Source organism: Pogona vitticeps, chromosome 1 (assembly GCF_051106095.1).
Source record: "Pogona vitticeps strain Pit_001003342236 chromosome 1, PviZW2.1, whole genome shotgun sequence".
Lineage (NCBI taxonomy): Eukaryota > Metazoa > Chordata > Lepidosauria > Squamata > Agamidae > Pogona > Pogona vitticeps.
Genome location: NC_135783.1, coordinates 245723854 through 245746831, shown reverse-complemented (window position 1 = coordinate 245746831; position 22978 = coordinate 245723854). Strand labels below are relative to the sequence as shown.

Here is a 22978-nt window from a genome sequence, read left to right as displayed (position 1 = left end):
TGAGGAGTGGGGAAATGGCAGCCCTTCAAAGGTTAGGGGCTCTGGGGGTGTGTGTCCCAGAAACCACAGGAAAAAGGTGGAAGAGAGACCAGCTACCACTTGTAGTTTTTAAACACTGTAGCATACATTTCTCAACCAATTCCAGATCAAATATTCTCAAAAACAATGCAAAATTGTATGTAATCAACCAGACTTGCTGTACTGAGAATCAGTCTTAATGCAAATCAGCCTGTAGTCTGAAGAATCAAGAAAATTTCAGTGAACTTCAGAAAGAACTGTCAAAGCAAAATAGATCTTGGTTGAAGTACATCCTTAGAGAAGCTGCAGACTATCTTAAACAAAACATATAGAAGAAAAATGTGCCATATAATATTTGGCATTCTTTTAAATACAAATTCCTTGCTAACTGTTCAGTGCTGTTAAGAATTTATCCCAGTTCAAGAATGTTTCAGAGTTCATTTCTCATGCTATTGCCATGACAACAGAGAAGAACATTGATTTTAAAATTTAGAGAGATGATAAGATTAGTGTGTAACATATTAATGCTCAGTTTTCTTTTGTCTTCAATGTGGAAGGGATTGTCACTCTCGAATTGGCCTTCTCAGCCACACTAAATGCTGTTCCAAGACCTCTGTTCAGAGCACGTTACCACAGTATCTAGAGACTGAAGGATGCCTATTACTTTTGCTTAGATATTCTATATAAGATCATTTGAGCCATCAGTGCCATAAAGCATTACAGTGCTGAGATAAACCAGCTGTAGAGTATATACAGAGTACAAATCAAAATTACATTAAAACGATGTATTTTTGTGGATGCCACTATCTCAAAGATAACTCAAATGCATGATGTTATACATAGTTTTGTTAAAAGTAAGTTTCAAAATGGGGGCTGCCATCTGAAGCTGGAGACATAAGTTTCAGATTCCACCTCTCTCCCATATCTGGAATGTCTCTCCCATAGGATATAGGGTTTCCCTAATTTCTATCTCCCTCTACCCCCAGCTGAAAAGGAGGTTCATGTTTCAGTATTAGGTGAGGAGGCAAAATGCTGAATGGCTGGCAACCTTTTGTCTAACAAAATTGGGAGAGACATTCCATTCAACCCCATCAAAGGTGTTTTAATAATGTTTAATGTTTTACTTTTAATGGAGGAGCCTGGCAGGTAGATCTGGCCATGATTTTTGGGATTTTGGTGGGGTTTTTTTCTGCACTGGGCTCTGTGGTGCCCAGTCTGTTGATGAAGACCAGTATGATGCCAAATGCTAGCTTATGCTTGTGGGTTTTTTTTTTCAGTTATCTAATCAAGGGGTCACTTTTCCTTCTCTTTGAACTGTGCAGAAGGACCATGTGGGGTCCTCCCCAATACCTCACAGTTAATTCAACAGACTTGCAACTTTCATCTTGAAAAAAAAACATTTAACTGGGATCCTGACACTGCAGTGTTTGCTCAGGATGGTTTTTGGACTCTTCTTTTTCTCCTTCTGCCAACTGAAGCTCTGCAGTGCCAAGCCTGAAGAAGGGTCTGGTTGAAATCCAGAGCTTGCCTATACTTAACACTTCAGTGGACTGACAAAGGTACTGTAATGCTTTGTTTGGGCATTTTGTACCAGGGTGACACTTTTTTTTCACAACACTATAGTGTTGCTGGTAAATTCACCTCTTCTTCCCACACTGTGAAGGTTGCGGCTAAAATCAAAGGGAAGCTTCCTTGGCCGTGCTGGCCATGCTGGCAGACCACATCATTGAATCCCTGCTTATCTAAAAACCTTTGTGCTTCAGTTCTGTGAATCTATTTCCATTAGGCCTCTGGTGCTAAGATTCAAGCCTTTCCTGGATCCTGGGGCTTCCCTGCACCACCTGCACCCTGGGGTGCCATCAGATCTGGACAGACCCATCCCAGTACTACAAATGCCCACAAAGAACTTTGGAACTCCCTCCCACAGGATGGCAGGCTGGTTCCTTCTTACCTGTCCTTCCACAAGTAGACAATGGCCTTTCCCTTCAAGCAAGCTTTCCCTTAATGGCTGGCTGCCTGAGTGGTTTTTTTTTTTTTAACGGGTTGTTGTACCTTACTGCTTTGCATGTTTTTTTGTGTTGCTTTTGTTTTCTGTCTTTTAGTGTTTGATCTTTGTTTGATTCTTTTTAGTATTGCTAGACTTATTTTTATCTTTAAATTTTGCCTTTTAATGAAGTAAGCTGCCTTTGGGTCTTCTTAAGGAGAAAGATGGGGTAAAATATTTTAAATAAATAAAATAAATTACTGTATGTATTTCACCTCAGAGGGGGCTATATGGGAGCAGAAGAAATGGCAGCCCAAGCAGGTCATCAGGTCTAAGCAAGTTCCAGGCTTGGAGTCACCTGAGGAAAAGAGGGAAGTGCATGTATGAGAAATTCTTCCGGATCATGACCTGGCTGAGAGTCAGGAAGGGGTAGAGTCTGCAGCTCTCCTCTGATCTTAGGGCCTGTCCAGAAGGTCAGATGGATTGCTGTTTGGATCACTGTTAGTATGGTTTGGTTTGAACCGAATGATAGTGTCCACGTGTTTCCACATAGATAGATCCATCCAGCCTACTTAAGAGCTGTCACACACCTTTCTGGCACAGGTCTAGGGCATGTATTCTTTTTGGTGTGATTCAAATTAGCTCCTTGTGTAGCCTGTGCAGACCCTTAGCTTGGACCCAAATGGCGCTGTGAGTGGTGTTCACTGTGGAGAAGGAGCAAAACAGCTCCTATGAGATCACTGTAGCAAGGGAAAATGTGTGTGGGGGGGAAGTGAGTGAGAAAAATTCACTTGTTGGCCACTCTCTGCATTGGAAAGAGGTGATCAGAGAGATTCCTGGTGTTTTGATATGCCATTGACTTCGTTTAAATCAGAACAACAATAAAAGGAAAGCCACAGTGATTGATGGCCACAGGGAAAAGGCCAGGAAGGCAGCTATGTTGACTCCATGGAATCTGCACCCGCAAGGCAGCGCAGCCCCAGCAGAGCCCAGGCTGAATAGAAAGGCGAGGGGTGGGGGAGTTACCTGCTTTGCATCTCCCCAGCCTTCACCCCATTGTTTTCCTCTTGGGCTGCACTGTCCTCAGCAGCTATTGCTGCGAGTAAAATGTGATAAACGTTGTTGTTGTTGTTTAGTGGTTAAGTCGTGTCGGACTCTGTGTGATCCCATGAACCACAGCACGCCAGGCCTTCCTGTCTTCCATTGCCTCCCGGAGTTTGGGTCAAAGTCATGTTGGTCGCTTCGATGACATCGTCCAACCATCTCATCCTCTGTCGTCCCCTTCTCCTCTTGCCTTCACACTTTTCCCAACATCAGGGTCTTTTCCAGGGAGTCTTCTCTTCTCATGAGATAAACTTACATGCAAGTAAACTGGGTAAGCTCTCTCATGTCCGCCCCGGGTGAGGGGGGGGGGAAGAGCCCCTGCTGGTTTGTCCTCCCTTTGGACCCAAACGGTGCAGCAGGTTGTTTTTGTAACAAAGGCTTCCTACCGGGATTGGCGGCCCCATCGCCCCATTGCTCTTGCCAGGCGCTTTGGGGGCAGGCACGCGGAGAATTCCCTCTACCAGTTTAAACCAGCGACACCTCCCCATTTGCCGCTTCGGAGGCGGAGTGTGTGTGTGCGTGCGTGCAGGAAACACAACCGAAATCTTATAACGTGATTGTGTTACAAAATCCAGGCCAAATCTCATTCTGAATTGGAGGCGAGTGGGGTCATTTTCGATACACCCTTCACTATCAAAAAACCCAAAAAAGACAGGAAGGTGGCGTTTCGCCTTTTAGTTTTCTTTACACGGGTATGGAACCAATTTGGAAGGTTTTCTTTAACAACCCGATTCTCCCTGCACAATATGTGGTACTGTAAGGACTAACAGATTTCGGCGTGAGGGTCAGTGGATTACAGTTCAGCACCTCAGCCACAACTGCAGCCACTCACATGGCACCGAAATAACCGTTTTTCTTCACGGTGCCGCCGCTCTCTTTTCTTTTTTATCTGCGTTAGATACGCGGAAAGGACGGGTGCGCTTATCTCGTTGCCCGCCAGTCCCCCTGTGGACTCGGCGCCCTCGGTTCCTCGCCTCAGGATTCCCAGGGCAGGGCTGGCCCGCCCCTCCTCTTCCCACCCACCCCCTCCCGGTTCCAAACCTCTCGTCCCTGCGTTGGCTTCCAAAGGGGGGGGGGCTACCTGGGTGCAGAGGCTCTGGGCTCGGAAGGCCGAGGCTTTAAAAGCAAGCCCGTAAGCGTTCCGCCGGCCCTTTCCCTCCTAAGGGAAGGAGGCTGCACCGGGGGGGGGGGCCTCAGGGCAAAGCGCCGAGAAGGTCGTGGGGGTTGTATCCCGGAGAAGGCAACACAGACCCTCTTCCCCCCCCCCCTTCCCGAAGGGAATGGGAAGGGAAATGGGAAGGGGTGGGGTTGGGGGAGATGAGCAGGAGGCGTGTCTGCGCCACGTCAGAACCACCCGGCGAGCCGCTTCGGGCCAAAGGGGCGCTGAAGGACGCCCGTGGCGCGCGGCGATGGCTGCAAGCGTTGCCTTGGCGGCGGTGATGCCGAGGGTCGGGAGGCCGCCGGGTTGAGGTGAGCAAAGGAGAGCCAGCCGGCGCATTTCCTTCGCGAGGGGAGGGGAGGGGGGGAGGGAAGAGAGCTATCGCCGGGAATGCCGCCCCGGGGACGCTGGGGCACCTGTCGCCTCCAAGCCAGCAGGAGAAGGAGGAGGGCGACTCGAGGCGGGAAAGGCGGAGGCCGGCGCCCAATCGGAGAAGGGCCCCGGGGGGGCAGGGTGGTGGGTGGGGCTGGTAATTGACACCCGCCTGGAGCAAGGACAGCCGTGCAGCATGGAAGGGGCGTGCTGGTGGCGCGCGCGGTGGGGGAGGTGGCTGGCCGGCCGGCCGGCCTGCTCCTCCTGCCCGGCCTCCTTGGAGACACATGGATCTAGCTCTCCTCTCCTCCTCCAGCTGCTGGCGGAGCGCTTTTTGAGCGGGCTGGGTGAAAGCGGGCCCCTGGAGGTATGGCTGGGACGCGGCGGAGCTTCCAGGAGGGTGGTCTTGCAAGAATAATGGGAGGCAGAGAGCCCTTGGGCTTTAAAGTCGGTCCCTCAGTTGCACCGAGCCTGCAAACCCCACTGGATACTCCAGGGACTTGGTTCTGGGTAAATGGGTTCTTGCTGACCTGAGCATCTGCCGAGTTGCAACCCCTTGCCTCGCCATCCTATAGGAACACTTCAGAAAGTTTGGTTTCTGTATAAATTGTGTACGTGAGAGAATGACGTTGATGTAGGAGAAAACTTGTATCAACATCATAGAGAGGAGGCCTTGTGTCACCTTTAAGATGGCACATCAGCACCCACAAAATGACTGAATTTCAGCCCACTTGCTCAGATTGCAAGGTGCATAATGTTAAGAGCCTCCGGCAGGGATGCTGATGAGATTAGGAGATTGTATCTAGAAAGTGGCAATTACATTAGGAACACAAAGCAAACATGCTAAACAATCAGCAAATAGCATGGCAACGTGTACTGTGGTTAACACACTGACTGAAATTCTGTTGCTTTGTGTAGCAAGTTACCCTGCAGTAGACCTATGGAATCAGTGGGGACTTGCTGAATCAACTTCTCTGTAAATGCCATTGATTCAAACAGGCCTACTCTAGTTGTGACTTATTCTGCTAAGATTCCAGCTGATGAGTATCTGCTATCCAGTGTAAACAGTCTGCTGTAATAACACATAAATGAGGGACAGTTGACTAAAATAGATCTTAGCTGGATTGGTCACTGCAAGAATGAGTTTATATCCCTTGTGCTGTGTATTATTTGAGTAGTGCACTAATCTCTCCCATCTCTTAGTTTCAGGGTGATAGTTCAGATCTTTGTTAACATTCCAGGTATATATCAAAATAGAACTAAAACAGGCCCATTCCTGTTCTGACTGCTGAAAGAAACCTGGAAAATGTTAAAGGCTAGGCTTTTGGAAGGCCGAAAGCTGTTTAAAGATGCCAGCTGTAGCAGAGACTATAATAGGTAGCTATGGGAATTCAGGTCAAGGGAGGCCTAGAAAAGGATTGGCAAAGCTAGTTAATAGCTTGTGGTATCAAGGAGTATCTCTTGGCTTCTGGAGTCCGCAGCTTTGTCGTTGTAGAATATTACAGATATCAGATGATTCTGGAAAGACAGACTTGCTGTGGATTGCCTGAGGAAATTGAATGGAACCTCTTAAACCAGAAATAAATGTTGGCTTGCCCCTTTGCTTCCAGAAAGCTCAATGCCAGTGCTTGTGACGTGTATGCTTGTCCTATTGCCACGTCTGGCAAGTAGGTTTCTCAGTACAGTATTCAAAATCTCACTGTTTGACTAAAGGGCATAGTGGCATGAAAGCAATGTGCATGCATCTCACAGCAAAACAAAACAGCTGGCTGCAGCAGAGGGAGATGGGATGGGAGGCAAAGTCTCATTCCGTCAGCCTTGCTCAGAAAGACCCCCTCCCTGCCCAAAGGCTCCTTACTCTGATGTCACTACCAGCAAACGGTTACAACTTTGGGCTGTAACAAGGAAGGAAATGAGAGAGGAAGCAGGGCTGTTACCTCAGGCCTGCTGAAAGACTGCTTGCTTTTTACCCTTCTAATTTTTTTCTTTCTTTCTCATCTGCTTTTGCTTCAATGGCACTGTCTTTTATGTTTGTAAGCCCGATGCAGGGGCTGTCTTGTTTTCATTGATTGCGTAGAAGTTGCTCTGGCAAACTTTGGGACAAGAGAGATTTTTCTTTCTTTGCTTTAAATAATGGCAGTGCCCTCTTAAACTTATTGACTCTGAGGTAAGTTCTCCTAGGTTCTTTGGCATGTACTTATTTGAAAAAGTGTGTGTGTGTGTGTGTGTGTGTACAAAAACCCATGTTTTATGCTGTGACTGGATAGGAGAGAAAAAAATGGTTGCGGGGGGCACATAATTATCCAGGGCCAGGATTTCCTTGGGAAGGTGGAGTGTTGGGCCATTGAGGGTGATCCCATCATTACAGCAATGTATGGGCTTGGGGCTGGAGTGGAAGATGGCATCTCAGTGGGCTCTCAGATAGCTGGGAGATATCAGGAAAATATAGAGATTCCGGAAAATATAGGAATACAAGACTCCAGGTTCAGGTTTTCTGTGTCGGAAAACCTTTTTTGGACTCACATGACCCTGCACTAGTTAACTATCTAGTTTGATATTAATTTGTTTCCCTTACTATCTTGTAAATAAAACCAATTAAGTGGTTAAGCTTGGAGTGTTTCCTCATAAAAGCTGTGCTACTTATTCTGCAGTAAGGTGTCCTTAGTGAAAAAGTGAGTTTAACTTTTTTCAGAAGATTCTGTCAGTCTTGATATAGTCTTTGTCTCCAAGCTCCTGTCCAATGTTTATGGTCCTGAAACTGCAAGCAAAGAGATGAAGAAAAGAAAGCAAGCCTAAAACACCACTTTTTGTGGAGAACAACTTATCGTCTGTCAGCAAGGTTGTATGCTTTTGCTTTAACATGTTTCTGGGGTTGGTTCATGGGTGTATTTTTGCAGAATCCTTTGTTCATCTCCCACTAGTTCGGTTGTTACCTAAGAATTTATGCTGCTGCTGCTGCTACTTCTGCTCAATTCAGGAAATCTGCTTCATTTGACAGGGTCTTTGTTTCCATCCTCTACTGGATTCACAGAAATGGGCACTGGGCCAGATTTGGCTTTTTATGTGTTCTGCCAAAGAAACAAGGCTCAGTTCCAGAGAAATGTAACTATTTGGTATGAGCAGAATGACAATCGGTGTTAAATTGTCTTTTTTCTAAACCATCCAATAGGATGGAATTTTATGGATTTAGTCTGTGAATGTTAGAGTTGTTGCCCCATTAGTTTTCCTAGACTTGCCTCCCTTTCAGGCACTTTAGCTTGGAAAAACCCTTAGATTTCAAGGAATGAGCCAACTTCAAAAGGGAAGCTTCTTGTTAAGGGCCAGGCAAGACTTTGGACAGAGCACAGGTATTGTTCAATTTAGTTATGTTTATGCCCTGAAATCATATTATCAATCACATCTCACAGCTACTTTTACATTTCTCACTTCAGTAAGTCAGCATGCTGTAAAAAAATGCATGGCTTTAAAAAAAACTCTCCTTTTTGCAGAAATAAGAGGACATGAATATGCAGTGATCTTTATTTATTTATGTTTTGAATTTATATACCATTCTGTTAGTGCAAGCATTACCCTGGGTGGGTTACACAAGGTTAAAACTCACAAACCCACAGTACACCACAATAAGAGACCTTTGGGTAGTGTGGGCAGCATATAAGTTAAATAAATAAATGAAAAAAGGCAATAAAAATAGAACAGTGCAATGACAGTAATTAAACTATAGATAGGAATAGCCTTGTAAAAAATATAAATTTGATTTAAAACATTTTAAAAGGCAGCTTTAAATAATTCAGCCTTTACTCCCTTTCTGAATGGAAGGAGGTAAGTAGCCTGGTATATCTTTGTCAGCATCTTATGTGGGGTCCCAGTTGAAAAGGCACAATTCCTTGTATTTACCCTTTTGGCCTCCCTTAATGTAGCAGTTTTTAGCAACAGAGATTGAGAGGAGCAGGTGGAGCTTGGGGGGGTGATTTGGGGGGGGGAGACGTTCTGGCACTACAGGAAGTATAGGATGGCTTCTTTAGATATACAGTACACTCTGCTTATGTGTGTATTTTGTTCTAATAGAACTAATGCAGCGGTAGATTGCTATGTATATAATTTCTTCCTATTGGAAATTAGTGGTCAACAAGCTGAATCTGCAATAAAATGTTGCAGAGTAGAATGCTCCTGTGAGGGAAGGAGATCCTGTCTCCACATGTACCTACCCAAGTCCTCAGCCTGGCTAAGATGAATCAGGGAAGAGGCAACACACAATCCATGTACATCTGCATTCAAATGAAGCAGAAAGATTTCTCAATAGCTTAAACTGCAACATTGATTACATGGGTTTGGTGGTTAAGACATTGCTTTTTGGAAGGAAAAGATGGGGTTCTATCCCAGCCTCCTTACTCTCTTCCACATAAAGGCATGGTTGCTATCAGGAGTGACAAAGGCTGGGTATTGCCTTATGGGGACCATCATGAAGAAGAAACAAGCAACACAATGAGTAATACAGTACAAGTGATGTTTCCTAATGTAGCAATAAGTAACAGCAATGAATTACTTTTTAAATACTATAAATGAGTAACAACTCAAGTTAATTTTTTACAAGTAACTATCCAAGTTCTGAACTTCATCAGCTGTCTTGATCCTTGTAAAAATATTTCCTTGCTCCGTATGCTGCTTTCCCTTCAACTGCATTCTCCAACTGCATCAATGAGATTCACTTAAGCACATGTAGATCCAGATTTTATCCAGTTCTCCTTGGAAACATGTTCCACGGAGCATAATGAAACTAAATTCTAATAAGTGCACACAGGGTTGCAGCTGCAGAGTTGGGTTAGTAGATGCTTGTCAACAGCACTTCCAACTTCAAACCCATGGTTACATTATCAGACTATGGTTTCAATCCCAATTTACCAAGGATTCAGTCCCATTGTGTTTGGACAGGTCTTATTCTGAGCAAGAATGTACGTATAACATTGAATTGTTAGTCATAATCAAATGTTAGTTGCTTTTACAATGCACTTTCATGTTGCTTTTTTGTGATAACATTGTATTATCCTACCTACCTAAAATGAATTGGAAGGGGGTTAGAAATAAGGGTAGAGCTATTAACAATCAATTAAATTGTGAATTGAAAGTTAGAAAAGGATTATTGAAGGAAAATAGTTTTATTGGGATTTGGAAACTTTATCTAGAATGTATATTTATAAAGTATAAAGGTTATACCCCAACACAAGAGTGGTTATATTTTTGGAAATTACCACACATATATTACCCCTGTGTGTTTTTCCTCTCCCACAAGATTATCCTCACTATATCAATTATGAGTCTCACACTCTTGCTGCCAAATACTGTATAACGAAGTTTATTCATGGAGTATTAAATAAATCACAGAAGGAAAATAATGGATGTTTTATTATCAATTATTCAATAAGCGTGTATTTGATTACTTTTATTCATTTACTTTAATCACGGTCTCAGTATATGCTGCCTGTTTAGGTACTTCTAATTCCTTTTAACTCTTTAATAATCTCTAAGACATCAACTGTCTAATATCTTGTCTAACCACTTCTCAGTCTTCTCTCGAACTGTCTAAACGCTTCACCCTCTTTTCCCTAACTCTCTGTCTTTTTCTCTCTCACTGCCTCTCTGGTACTCCCAGTTCCCTTGACTCCGCCCCTCCTTTCCTGTCATAGGCTCCTGCATTGGAGCTCTAAAATGACTGACAGGAGTGACGTGTGGGCTGTCTGCCCCATATATATATATATATATATAAAATAAAATAAAATAAGAAATAGGGGGTAGAAGCAGCCTTGCTGCTGTTTACCAGAGACTAGGATGTAGGATCTACTTGAGGAACTATATTGGGGAATATTTGAAAGTGTGTGGTGGAGAGGAGAAAATTTTAAATTGAGAATTTGCCAAAGTACAATTCCTGAGATTCTTAGTTTAACCACATAAGTCTATGTAACAAGGATTTAACTTAGTAATGTAAACATTGCCTCTCTCTAAGATGTGCACATCCAAAGTACAACAGGGCTTCTGCATCTTTTAATAGTTGTGTACAAAAATGAGTTTCAGTAAATTTAACTTGTTCCTTGCTGAAATTTCCTTTTCGGCATAACAAAGATAAGCAACTCTGTTGTTGTTTTAATCCGACTGCTCTCAGATTTAAAGCAGCATATTCTCTTGGCTGCACTCCTGCCTTTTGGGATCAACAGCTCTTCAGCACATATAACTGTCAGTTGGATTATAGCGTTGTTCTTAATGATGCTTTTCTAGCTTTCATTGTGTTTGCTGGACATGATTTAGGTGCTTTGTTTGAATTAATGCTGGTAGTTATTGCTTAGCAGTCAGGTTACTGGTCAAGGGCATTGCACTGGTACATTTTGCTCATGACCCTTGTGTCCTGCGGTTCTTGTGGTTAATAATTTACAGATTGCAAATGATTATTTTAAAAGAAAAGGAAATAAATATATGATCATTTAAAAATATTATTATTATGATACTTCACATATCATTCTGTTCCTCATATGGTACCCACTGTGGTATAGAGGGCATAGAGTGATGGGCTAAGACTCAGGAGACCTGGATCTGAATCCCCTATCAGCCATGGAAATTCCGTGCGTGTGTGTGTATGTGTGTTTGCTTGCCGGCTTGCCTTTGGTAAAAACACCTTAAATATCTCTCTTACCTTGAAAAGCCCTATTAGGGCTGCTACAAATTGATTCTGAACTTGACAGCACATAACACACACACTATTCCTTATAGAAAAACATTTTAAGGCAACATTTTTTATTTAGTTTACTAGGGCTGTCCGCTATCCTTTGAGAGTTTCTGTATTTCTAACAATCAATACTTGTCAAGCATGCATGTGGCAGGCGATTCATTTTTTAAAATAGCAAGGAGATCTATGGATGGGAGAAAACTTCACCTACATTCTTTTTGCATGTCTGAGCACTGCTGAAGCCAGAAAAGTATGGCTTACATGAGAAGAAGCTGGCAAACCTGTTTTTGCAAGCTACTCTCTTCTACGCTTTAGCCATAGGAATGCTTGGGACTTTTGTTTACGTTTCAGAATGAACCATTCTGATCAGGAGTTCCTAAACCCATACACAGGTAGGAAGGCGTTAATGTTTCTTTTCTGTGATAGAGCTCTTGGCTTTAAAAAGATGGTGCTGGGGGGCTCCAGTTCAATGCCCTTGTCATTGGTCTGCCGACCCTCTCAGGGTCATGCTTTTAAACAACTATATGAAATCACTGGGAGAGGTTGTCCAGAGTTTTGGAGTTTGGTGTCACCGGTATATGGATGACCCCTGACTCTATCCTGTTCATCTCATTCCGAGAAGCTGTCTTGGTTCTAAATCAGTGTCTGGTGTCAGGAATGGGCTGGGTAGGGGCAAATTAACTGGAACTTAATCCAGGAAAGACAGAGATGCTCCTGGACAGAAGGCAGATGAAGGAATAGGGATACAACCTGTGCCGGATGGGGGTTACACTCATGTTTGCAGCTTGAGTGTACTCCTGGATTCATCCCTGAGCCTGGATTCCCAGCTATTGGTGGTAGCCAGGAGTGCCTTTGCACAATGAAAATGAGGGCACCAGCTGTGTCTGTTTCTTGAGAGGTCTGATCTGACCATGGTGACAGATGCCCTAGTTACATCTCAGCTGGATTGCTGTAATGCTCTCTACGTGGGTCTGTCTTTGGAAAGTGTTCAGAAATTTCAAAGGGTCCAAAATGCCGCAGCCAGATTGCTAACTGGGGCTTGTTACAGGGAACATCTGTAGCTCCTTTGTTGTAGCACCTCCACTGGTTGCCTATCCGTTCCCAGGCCCAACTCAGAGTCCTGTTTGTTGCCTATAAAGCCCTATACAGCTTGGGTCCAGACTACCTGAAGGACTGTATCTCTCCATATGAGCCTCCTCAGAGCTTAAGATCATCAGAGGAGGCCCTCCTCTCAGTCCCATTGGCAGTGCAAGCGTGGCTGCTGGGGACGCAAGAGAGGGCCTTCTCTGTGGCAAGCTCCCAGGCTATGGAACTCTCTCCCTCGAGAGATGATGATGGTCCTTTCCCTTCTATCCTTCTGCCAATGGCTGAAGATTTATCTTTTCAGGCAGGCTTTTAACAATCATAGTTGAGTCCCTGAATGCCTTTTTAAAGTTGACATAGTTTTTAACTCTTTACTTGCTTTTAATTATTTAATCATATTTTAATTAGTGTACAGTTTACTTTTTTTAAATGTTTAACTTACTGTGTTTTTAATTTTATTCTTTTTAATATTGTGAACCGCCTCAGGTCCCTTTAATGAGAGAAAGGTGGCCTATAAATAAAATAAATAAATAAAAATGCAACAAAAGTGATTTATTTATGATCAACTGTGGGAAAAAAGGGCACTATTTATCATAATTCAGTTTATGCTGAAGTACTATAAACTGTGCAGTGTCTTTACAGTTTATGCTGATATCAAGTGTGCATCGATGTTCATGTCAGTTCCTCCCCCACTTCCACAATAAGAGGACAGAGTTATGAATTAACACATAAGAAGTTGACATGGACCAAAACATAGATTGATCCATACAGCCCTTTTCACAAGTTTCTCATAGATATCATTTTTCTTTTGGTGGGGGGGGGGGGAGAGGGATGAGTTCTCTTTGCATCCAACTCCAGGCAAAGGGAAAAGCAAGACTGGTCCTGCAGATCTAGTCAGCTGCCTAGACACAGAAGGAGCACTGTATCCAGAGGAAAAAACTATGAAATGTCTTTGAGAGGGGGAGATGTTCATTGTAAAAGGCTGAATGGGCTGCTTGTAAGTTAACAAGAATTGTAACCCTTGCATCACACACTGGGTGATATTAGTCCCTACTACTGGCTTCATGCTGGGGGTTTAATGGTGCAGCCTTCCAAATGCGACAGTAATTTATTCCAGCTGAGGAATGGACAGAGTAGGGTCCCTCCTTAGGCCTTTCCACTGTACCTCATGTAACATTTCATGCCCACCCCCCTGCCCGAGTCTGTCATCTGTATTCTTCCAGGGAGCATGCTGTTCTGTTTTGTTTTTCTGGGAAGACCACAATGGGTTCTTGTTTTTGTTTTGTTAACCAGCCAATGTTGGGCTTGCAATTCTCTTAAAATGAAAATCATTTAATATTCTTGTATATGTGTTTTTTTAAAATTTCTTTGTGAGAACTCTGTCATGTATATGGTAGTATTATCTAAAGGTGGAGGAATTCTCTGACCTGGGGCCTTATATCTCCCATTAAGGTTCAGCCGCCCCGAGTAGACATGGTCTAGAGGGGCGGGGTAAAAATCAAATAAATAAATAAATAAATAAATAAATAAATAAATAAATAAATAAATAAATAAATAAATAAAGAAAGAAAGAAAGAAAGAAAGAAAGAAAGAAAGAAAGAAAGAAAGAACTGGACTCTCAATGGGAGAAAGGAATCCCTGCTGTTATTACTGACCAGTGATATATAAAAACATTAGGAATTCTGCTGCCACCTGCTGTCCCTTTCAACAGGAAGGGAAAGAGGTGCTGAAAGACTCCTCCTCTATGTTTGCCAAGGCTAGAGCCAGCTGAGGCCTGACCTTGGGAATTATTTTTTTCAAAGAGGGAGGAGTCAACCCATATTTCTGGCATAAGCATTAATGGAGATGTTCTGCCTGGTGGTTCAGTCCTCGACTTTGCAATGAAGTCAGAAGTGTGACCATGTGCTCTGCCATCAACTGGGCTGTGCAGAGAGGGAACTTTCTCCCTCTTCCAATAGATCCTCACCTCAATCTAGGAGGGAGCAACTTTTGCAGGGCCAGGGGCCAGTTTATTTTTTTGCTCTGGGATCTTCTAAGAGCCATATAGACTGCAAAAAATTGGAACTGGAAGTGGCTAGAAGTCTGCTTCCAGTTTTTGAAAATGTGCAGTTTGTTAAACTATGCAATGGAGGGTATTATGGTGGCTTCCAGGAGGACAGATCACCTCTTTTTACTGAGAAAAAGAGGGGCCCAGGAGAAGACCATAGGTCTCAAAAATATCCTTCAAGGAATCACATGCAGCCTCAGGTGTACATTTTGCCCCAATTGATGCAATGGATTCTTATAGGGTTGCCTTTTGTTTTACTGGCATTACTCGTGTCCTTTTAGCACCTGGATGAGCAGAAAGGCAAATGATGAGCAAAACTTCAGTTAAAAAAGAATCACATCAGCCTGCAAGGCTAGCAAAAAGGACACATCCTTAACAATATGGTTCAAAATGTCTTTTCTGAAATGTAGTTAAATCATGATGATGGTATGCCCCAAATCTTATGGTTATCTCTTCGCTTATAACATACTGACTTCTGAACCAAGGTGGTAGGGGTGAGGTTGCAGGAAGCAAAAAATTTTAAATGTATTACTTATAGTACCCAGACTATTAGAAACATCTTCCACTGAAGATGGCTAAGGAGATTTGACTTGCCTCTGCTGGGACTTCTTCAGTCCTGCAGAAGTTGCATTCCTTCAAGGTTGAATCAGAAAGCTTACATCAGACTCATGCTTGTTAAGGATGCTGGTGACGTATATTTGGTTCAGTCTATATGTCAGGTTAATGAAGCCGTTTAGCCCATGTAATGATGAGCCTTTGCAGCTTTCCTGAATAATTTCAAAGATTTATAGTAATAGACACTTCTTTTTACAGAAACAAAATTAACCCTGTGATCTAGATAGAAATGAAATTCTGGGTTCAGTAACACTTTTATTGGATAATTAGGGAGTTATAAAGAGGAACTCCTTCCAGCTCTGTAGATCTGTTCTTCTAAACCTGAGAATTTGTAACTTGTTAGTTACCCAAAAAGGGAATAACTCAACCCACAATTTTATTTAGGTTTACAGTTTCACTGAGTATATTCCTGGTTTAAATTCCAGAGGACTGATGTTGATTTGTGCTGCTCTTCTAAGTCCTTGCTGTCTGCTGCTACCTTGCACACAGAATTCTGTTTTATGGTGCGATAATTTTATGCCTTCCTGTCTAGACATCTTTATTCTCTGTTCAGCCATCCTTTTCTTTGAGCAGAACAATTTGTGAAGTTACGGTGAATGTTTTTAACACCTTGGTTCTCTTTCCTTCTCCCTGTCTCTCAAAACTGGTAGGTGAAACCTGCTAGTGTTCTCTCCCTACAGTTTATACCTGTTTTGCATTTATAGCTGTTTTGCTATGCCAGACACAGCAGCAGATACCTGCCATGTGTATTGGATGAGTCTTTGAGGACAGGATCAACCAGGACGGTTTACCCTTCCTCAGGCCTGATTGGTATGAATGAGACCAGTGTGTTGTCAAGCATTACATCCATTTATTACAGAGAGGTTTTCAGAAGGAAACCCTGCTATGAATTGTAGCCATTAAGTATTAATGAACATGGAGTATTCAATTTGCTGATTGCTGCCAATTTAGTGGACGTGCTGTTAAAGAGATGGGCATCTGCTGTAAGATGCAAGACAAACGAGGCTTATGTACCTTTAATAAGTATGTAAAAGAAGGAATTTCAGAGGGTGTCTTTAGCTCAACAGTCTATGCCTGCTATATATCTCCTGTGCGCTATTAAAGGTGCTATCTTTTACATCAGGCTACCTTATCCTACAATAAAAGAGTATGTCCCCCCCACCCCAAAGATGATTCTATAAGAAAATATTATTTATTTAACCATTGGCAGCCCTGTCAGTTGTTCCAGACATCCCAGAAAAAGCCATTGTTGAAAAATTCCATGGCAAAGCATAATTGAACCTGTTCTGTCAGAAAGTTTGGTTAAGCTCACCTTTTCTGTAGGCATTTACACCTTGCTTCATGAAAATCCACGCACTACATAAGCATAATGGTCATGTGTCAACCTGAAAGTCAGACACAGTATGGCAGATATTCTATCCATCCTGCACTTCAAACATGGAGGCGACACACTGCTTTTGAAAGAAAGCATTTGACGAGAAGAGGAGTGGAGTAGTGTGAGTTAAGAATGCTCCTCTGGAAAATCAGTGGAAGAAGTTCTTAATTTTCGAAAAGGAAACATGTTGGGCATTAATTTATGGTCTTCAGTTTGGCAACATGTCTTCTAAGCACTGAAATACAGGGTTTAGGACTGCCAATTTCCTGTTTAAGTAGAGCTTTTCCCTTATGCATGAGAAACAAATAAAACTTCATCAGGTGAAGTGTTCTCCATTACTGTGTTTGCATGCTAGGATTCATAATAGTTATTTAGTTGCTAAAGGCAAAGAAAGAAAGTGGTTACTAGTAACAGATGGGGGAACTGGTTGAGGATTTACTAGATGTCCTTAAAACTTAATTTGAGACTATCATTCCAAAGGCAAGCAATTTCTTTTGAAAGAAGCAAGAGTTTTATGAACATCTAGGCTAGATTCTTGTTGAAATATCTGGACCTGCAATCATTCCAGTGGCTTTCACCAATAAATGGGGTGTCTGTTGCATGGTTATGCAGTGAAGACCCTTTCTAATAATGTAAACTATAGAGATGGAGGTATTCTTATACGAATATCCCTGCACAGGTGGTGTTTATGAGGGTCCAGCCCCATGGGGGCTGGATGGTTCACTCACTGATCCACTGCAGACACAAATGGCATGATTCTACCAATGGCTCTTCAGCACACAATCCACTCGCCACTCCTGGCAGGAGGCGGGTGGACAAGTCTTGCTGCAAGGTCAAAGAGTGGCGAGTTGATCGCGTAGAATCGTACCATTCACGTCCATGGCAGATTGGTGAGTGGACTGTCCAGTCTCATAGAGCTAGACTTGTTAATGCCACCTATGCGGGGATATCCGGATACGAATACCCCCATCTCTAGTAAACTACTTGTGCAGTTAATCTTGCAGAAGAAAATATATCAACAGGATTCTGGCCTAGTCTAGAAATGTCAAAACATCAAATCTAAATAACAGAAAATGACTCAAATATCAGAACTGACATGGATGAGAAAGAAACTACTATTTTTTTAAAAAGAAAGTTGAATGGCGTTTTAAAGGTGTATGCCAGTAGCAGAAATATCCTTTTCTTGGAGGTAACCTGGTCCCAGACCATTTAGGACTTTAAATAAAAGAATAAGAATCTGTGTATGTGGGGAAATACACCTGGAAACTTAGTATCACCCAGTGCAGTTCTTTCAGCTTTGCTCTTATATGGACGGTGATGTCAAAGAAATCAATTTCTGTTTGTGAATTTCAAGAGTAGCCCCCTATGTTGTCAGCTGAGTGCAAGGCTGACCAGGGATTTCATATTGCCCTGCAGTGACATACTTACACAAATGTTTGTGACCTACCTGGCAAAATTGCAGCTTGCTATTTGTGCATTGTGGACTACAAGGTGCTTGACAGGTTCATTGCTTTGTCAGTTCCAAGTGGGAAGCAAAACATGCACTTCAAAACTCCTTGAACTGTAGAGTCCTTCAGCTGATGATGCAAGATCTAATGATTGAATCATCACTGGCATAACTGTAATTAAAGAATCAATGTGCTGGATTGAGCAGCTTCTTTTAACGTAGCACCTTCCAGTTGCATTTGACTACAACTCCCATCATCCACAGCTGTGGCTGTAGGTGATGGAAGTTGTCCTCCAGCCTATCTGGATGGAGCTATTTTGGTGGATGCTAGAACTGTGTTCCGGTGAGCCTGCTGTTAAGTAGGCAATGGCGTATTTGTTCAGGATGTTTTAGTACTGTGTTAGAGGGCGCTGTTTTGCCATCCCTCTTCAGGCTGTCTATGAAGCTGACTAGGCAATCTGGGCCAATCACGGTTTCTCAGTCTAACTCTAATCTATGCCACTGGGTTATTGTAAAAGTAAAATGCCCATCTATGCTCCACTGAAAAATGGGGATACAAGCATAATAATATGTAGTGTCCCTGAATTCTGCTCAAACAGATTTTGTCAGTTTTTTGCAATACATCCCTCCCCAAAACCCCTCCCACAACCATCTCAGTCCAGAGATAATAGATGGGGGTGGGTGGCTGGGTGGAATAGCACCGGCAAGCAGAGGGAGGTGAGACTGAAAGCAAGGCACGATACAGTTAGCCCTAGTGAGAGATCACCTGCCTGCAGATCACCTGCCTTGCTTAACTGTCACCTCCAGTAGCCATTTAAGCTGTAGGTTGCAACAGAGGAGGTGAGGGGGGAAGCCTGGCTGGCTCTTCTATCCATCAGAACTACTGCTTGCTTCCTCCCTTTCCTCTCCATCTTCTCCCCCCCCTCTTTGGATCCCTTAGACAACTTGCCGACTTACTGGTTTTCCGTAGACCCCCTGCCCCCTGCAAAGCTTTGATGCAAGTCTAAACTTGCACCTCCATTTTTTTTTCTTTCTCTGACGTGGACCCCCTGCAAGTCGAAATAGACCACTTTGGGAACCTATGCTTTAGATTTTTTTTTAGGTTTACAGATTGCTTGTATGTGAACTTCCCTGGGAGCTTTATTGGTGGAGAAATAGGAAGAAGATGCAGCGAACAAACACACTCTATTGCACCACTAGCAGCTCTTTGAAAAAAGATCACCTGTCTCCAGCAGAAGGGCCTATGTGACCCTGCCGTGCCATCTGGGCTGTTATAATTCAGAGGCGCATGTGGAGGGAAAGGATTTGAAAATAAGAAAATGAACACAGAAATAACAACAAGGTGTGGCAAACAAATGCTGCCGTAGCTGGTATGAATAATGGCATAGTCAATACAACAGGGAAGGGATTTTTTTTAAAAAAAAACTGACAGTTCTGAGGCAAAGTTAATCTTTAGTTGTGAAAAACAGCACATTTGACATAATTAAATTGACTTCGCACAAGCCCTTGCAATAATGTGCCTCCATTAAGGGCACTTTAGGGAAGTTAAATAAACAAGTGGAAAGTGCAAAGTCTTAAGGGATTGAAAGGTCTTTCTAATTATAAGCAGCACCAGCAGAAGGAGATGGTTCATTCTTTTTTACAGTTTAGAGTAGCCAGAAGTGCCATGCCTGACTAGTAAACGGCATTAATGGCTCGGAAGAGGAGATCCTTTATACATTGATTCTTAGCAACAGAACATCGAGATACTGTACCTGGATGGAGAAATGGGCAGTAGGATGGCAGACACAAAGCAAGGTTGGTATGTCTCTGGTGTTATTCTCTGGAGTGTAATATACAAAGTGATAGTCCGCTTGTGGAGTAATGGGGGGGGGAGTGTGGATTTCCTGGAATTCTTGGTGGGAAGATGTGAGAAGCCCAAAAAGGTAGTAGGCCTGCTATTAAGTAGAAATATTAAGAAGCAAGAAAGCTTGTTGTCTGCAATAACTTCATTTTCTTACTGTGGAATTTATGAGAGCTAGTTTTCTGTTGTGTTACATTCTACCAGGGCAAAAAATAATTTTCATGATCTACGTACAATCAAGTCAGTTGGTGTTTCAATTAAACAAATACAAAACCAAACAAAAACACAGCTGAGGTGATTGGTAGTGGTCTTGAAAAATAAATGCTTTTCATTTATTTTGAAAAATAAATGCCTTCTCAAAAGATCAGACCTAGGGTTTTTTTTCTATAGAATAAAATGCTATTCTGTTCCTTTGTCTTCTCCTTGTCTAAGCCTAATCATTCTCTTCCTGTGCAATATTTTTGTACAACTAATCTAGATAGTATTGACTGTGTACATATAAATTATGTATTTCTGAGTATATATATTACCTTAATGGAAAAGTAAAAAAAGCCATGAGGTACAGGAAAAACACAAACATTCTGAAAATCATGGCCTCCTGTGTGGGCCAGACTTCTCTGCCTAAAGCAAGCTTCAAAGTGGGGATCTCTGACATCTAGTTTCTGTTTGTAATTTTTTTTACATTATTCTCTAATGGAGGTAGATTTGATGCACTGATTTCAGATTCAAGGAGAACTGGTGTTCATCTAGCAAGAAAGTATAAATGTGTATCCCTCCTTCACTCCCACTGGGTGGAGAATTTATTCCTTCAAGCCATTTGTGTTTGACATAATTGTTTTAAGCCATTCCCAAGGAAACAGCAGCATGTTACCAAAAGACATTCAACAATAATTTGTCAGGACATCCAAAGTCAAATGCTAGTGAGAACATAGACCTGGAAATGGAGATAGAGCAACTGCTTGGAGAGGTTTTTTGCTCATGTCATCTTTTGTGATCTTCTGTAACCGGTAGATAATGTCTTCTAGACTCCCCTTCTAGTTTGCTAGTCTGGTATCTTAGATAAGGGGTGGTGTGGTGCATATACCCTTCAGACAGGGAGAGCAAGGGTGGAATCATTAATGTACACTGTACTGGGATTGGTTCCCATTTCTACTCTGGGTCCCTTCTGGTAAGTCTTTCATCATTGCCTTTGGGGTATGATGTATTAAAATGTTTGTTAATGTGATTTCCTAGATGTTCTGTTCTTTCCATTTCTATATGCTATGCAGGATTAAAAGTTAAATTTATGAGTTGGAAGATGAGGCAGATGTTGTTTGGTTCTTGCACACATTCCTATGAAAACGTATGCATGAACAGTAAAGTACAGCACAATAAATCTTTGTGTAGGAGGGTATACCTCTGACCCTTAGGAGTACTTCTGGTGTTCCATAGACAGGCTGTGTAATTCTCAGTAGTCAAAACAAAAAGAGCTTTTATTACTGCTGCATAGGTGTGCAGGAAATGATGTTGTGCAGCAGAACAAATCAACATCCCATAAGCCAATTCTAAAAATGGGTGCATCTCAAACAAAAAATTATAAATTTACAACTGGACTTCAGATTGGCACCAGATTTGGCACAATTATAGCAGACAGTGCTCTTGAATTGTGCCAAATTAGGATAAATTTGAGCAAAGGGTGTTCAACATATATATAAATGGATCAAATAAATTGAAAAGACCCATATTGTTTGTCTTGAAAGATAATAGTTGTTCCCAGCCACTTTTTAAATTTTTTTGGAAGCAATCGAGGCTTCAGAAAGTAAAATATTGATGCTCCAAAAGGGATTTCAAAAGAGTAACATTGTGATTTTCTTATAAACTACCTTACCAATGTGAACCTTCAAAAGTCAGAAACATTGTTGCAGCTTGAGAACCAGAAGGTTCTCAAGATCTTTGGATCCTGTCAATAAGGACCAAATTAAATTATTCTCAGGAGGATAATTTTTAAACTCCTTCCTGGCTAAACAGATATTTTTAATGATGTAAAAATGTTTTAAATGATATTTTAAAAAAATAGAGAATAAATATTCAGAAGCCCACGCATTTGAGCTGTGAAATTAATTTTTTAACTTTATGGCTGGGGATGTGGTTACTTGATATTAGCAGAACTTTGTTGCCTACTACTCTCATTGTGTCAGTATAAAATTGTTTGGTAATTAAGAAAAAACTGCAAAGATGCTATGCGCCATCAAGTCACATTTGGTCTATTGTGACTATAAAAGTTACTGACTTCCAAAATGTCCTATCATTAACAGCTCTGCTCAGTGACAATTGTTACTAACTCCCAATTCTTCTTCTTTTTTTTTTCTTATTTCAAGAAAATAAGAAACCTTTTGGAAAACATGGGCACAACCTGTTTGTAGAATGTTTGGTCTGATACAGCTCTTGTTCCTCAGGTTGTCTACCCCAGGAAAGGGTTTGGAAATTGGAATACAGCTTCCTAGTCAACATTCTCTGGAGTGGGCATAACAACATTAGTTTATCTGAGAAGCTTAAGCGTGTGTGTTTCTCCACTGTATATGTTGTACTTACATCTTTGCTTCACCACTTCTTTGAGTATTAAACAGTCCTTCAAAATATTTTGGTACAGAGAGACTACAGCCAAATCCCAAATGTTCTTCTATCTACATGTCACTATATGTGTAGTGTATATATAGTTAAATGTCTGTTTTAAAAAGCCAGGAATTTTTTCTAAAAACCCTCTGGTTTTTGGTAGTGAGCACAAAAGGGTATCCTGTAGACCATCTTGACTCCTGTCATTGGTGTTCTCAGCATTCATGCTCTTTGCTATTTAAAACTTTGCATATTTTATCATAAAAGTTTTTTGTGCAACAATGTCAGGACATTTCCTGATGTTCTGAATCGTGAATAAAGGAAGCACAATATCCCATATTCATAAACCAGAATTTTGTGGGTAAGAATTGAATTTTAATTAAGCCCACTGACAGAGTGGAACAGCACATTCTCGATCACAGCTGAGGAAACCTGTACTACAGTGAATTCCATTTCATACATGATAGCCCGCTTCAGCAAGCAGTGATTCTTGGGATCCCTTCCAGCTCTGTAATGCTATAATTCCTTTATTTTTTATGATGTTTCTCCCTGCCTTGACATAAGATATGAAAAGTACATCATCATCCCTTGTGAAGTGCATCAAATACTATATATTTAATTCATTAC

General features: G+C 42.0%; 1 protein-coding gene across 9 annotated transcripts in view; it reads left to right on the top strand.

The window, feature by feature from the left end:
• The window catches only part of SLC43A3 (solute carrier family 43 member 3), a 61012-nt gene that overhangs the window by 8166 nt on the left and 29868 nt on the right, over positions 1-22978 (top strand). The window contains exons 1-2 of one of the 9 annotated variants that reach the window (XM_020792433.3): positions 4902-6804; positions 7368-7476. The exons of 1 other annotated variant lie outside the window; for it this stretch is intronic. Coding sequence is in view for 2 of the 8 variants with exons in the window: in XM_078383521.1 (XP_078239647.1) it covers positions 11702-11741 (40 nt within the window). In the remaining 6 variants the exon portion in view is untranslated. Of the gene's footprint in view, positions 1-4440; positions 4577-4865; positions 6805-7367; positions 7477-8962; positions 11742-18749; positions 19714-20823; positions 20928-22978 lie in introns of those variants that run through there. 7 more of the 9 variants (XM_078383522.1, XM_020792436.3, XM_020792438.3 and 4 more) reach the window with 7 other exon arrangements.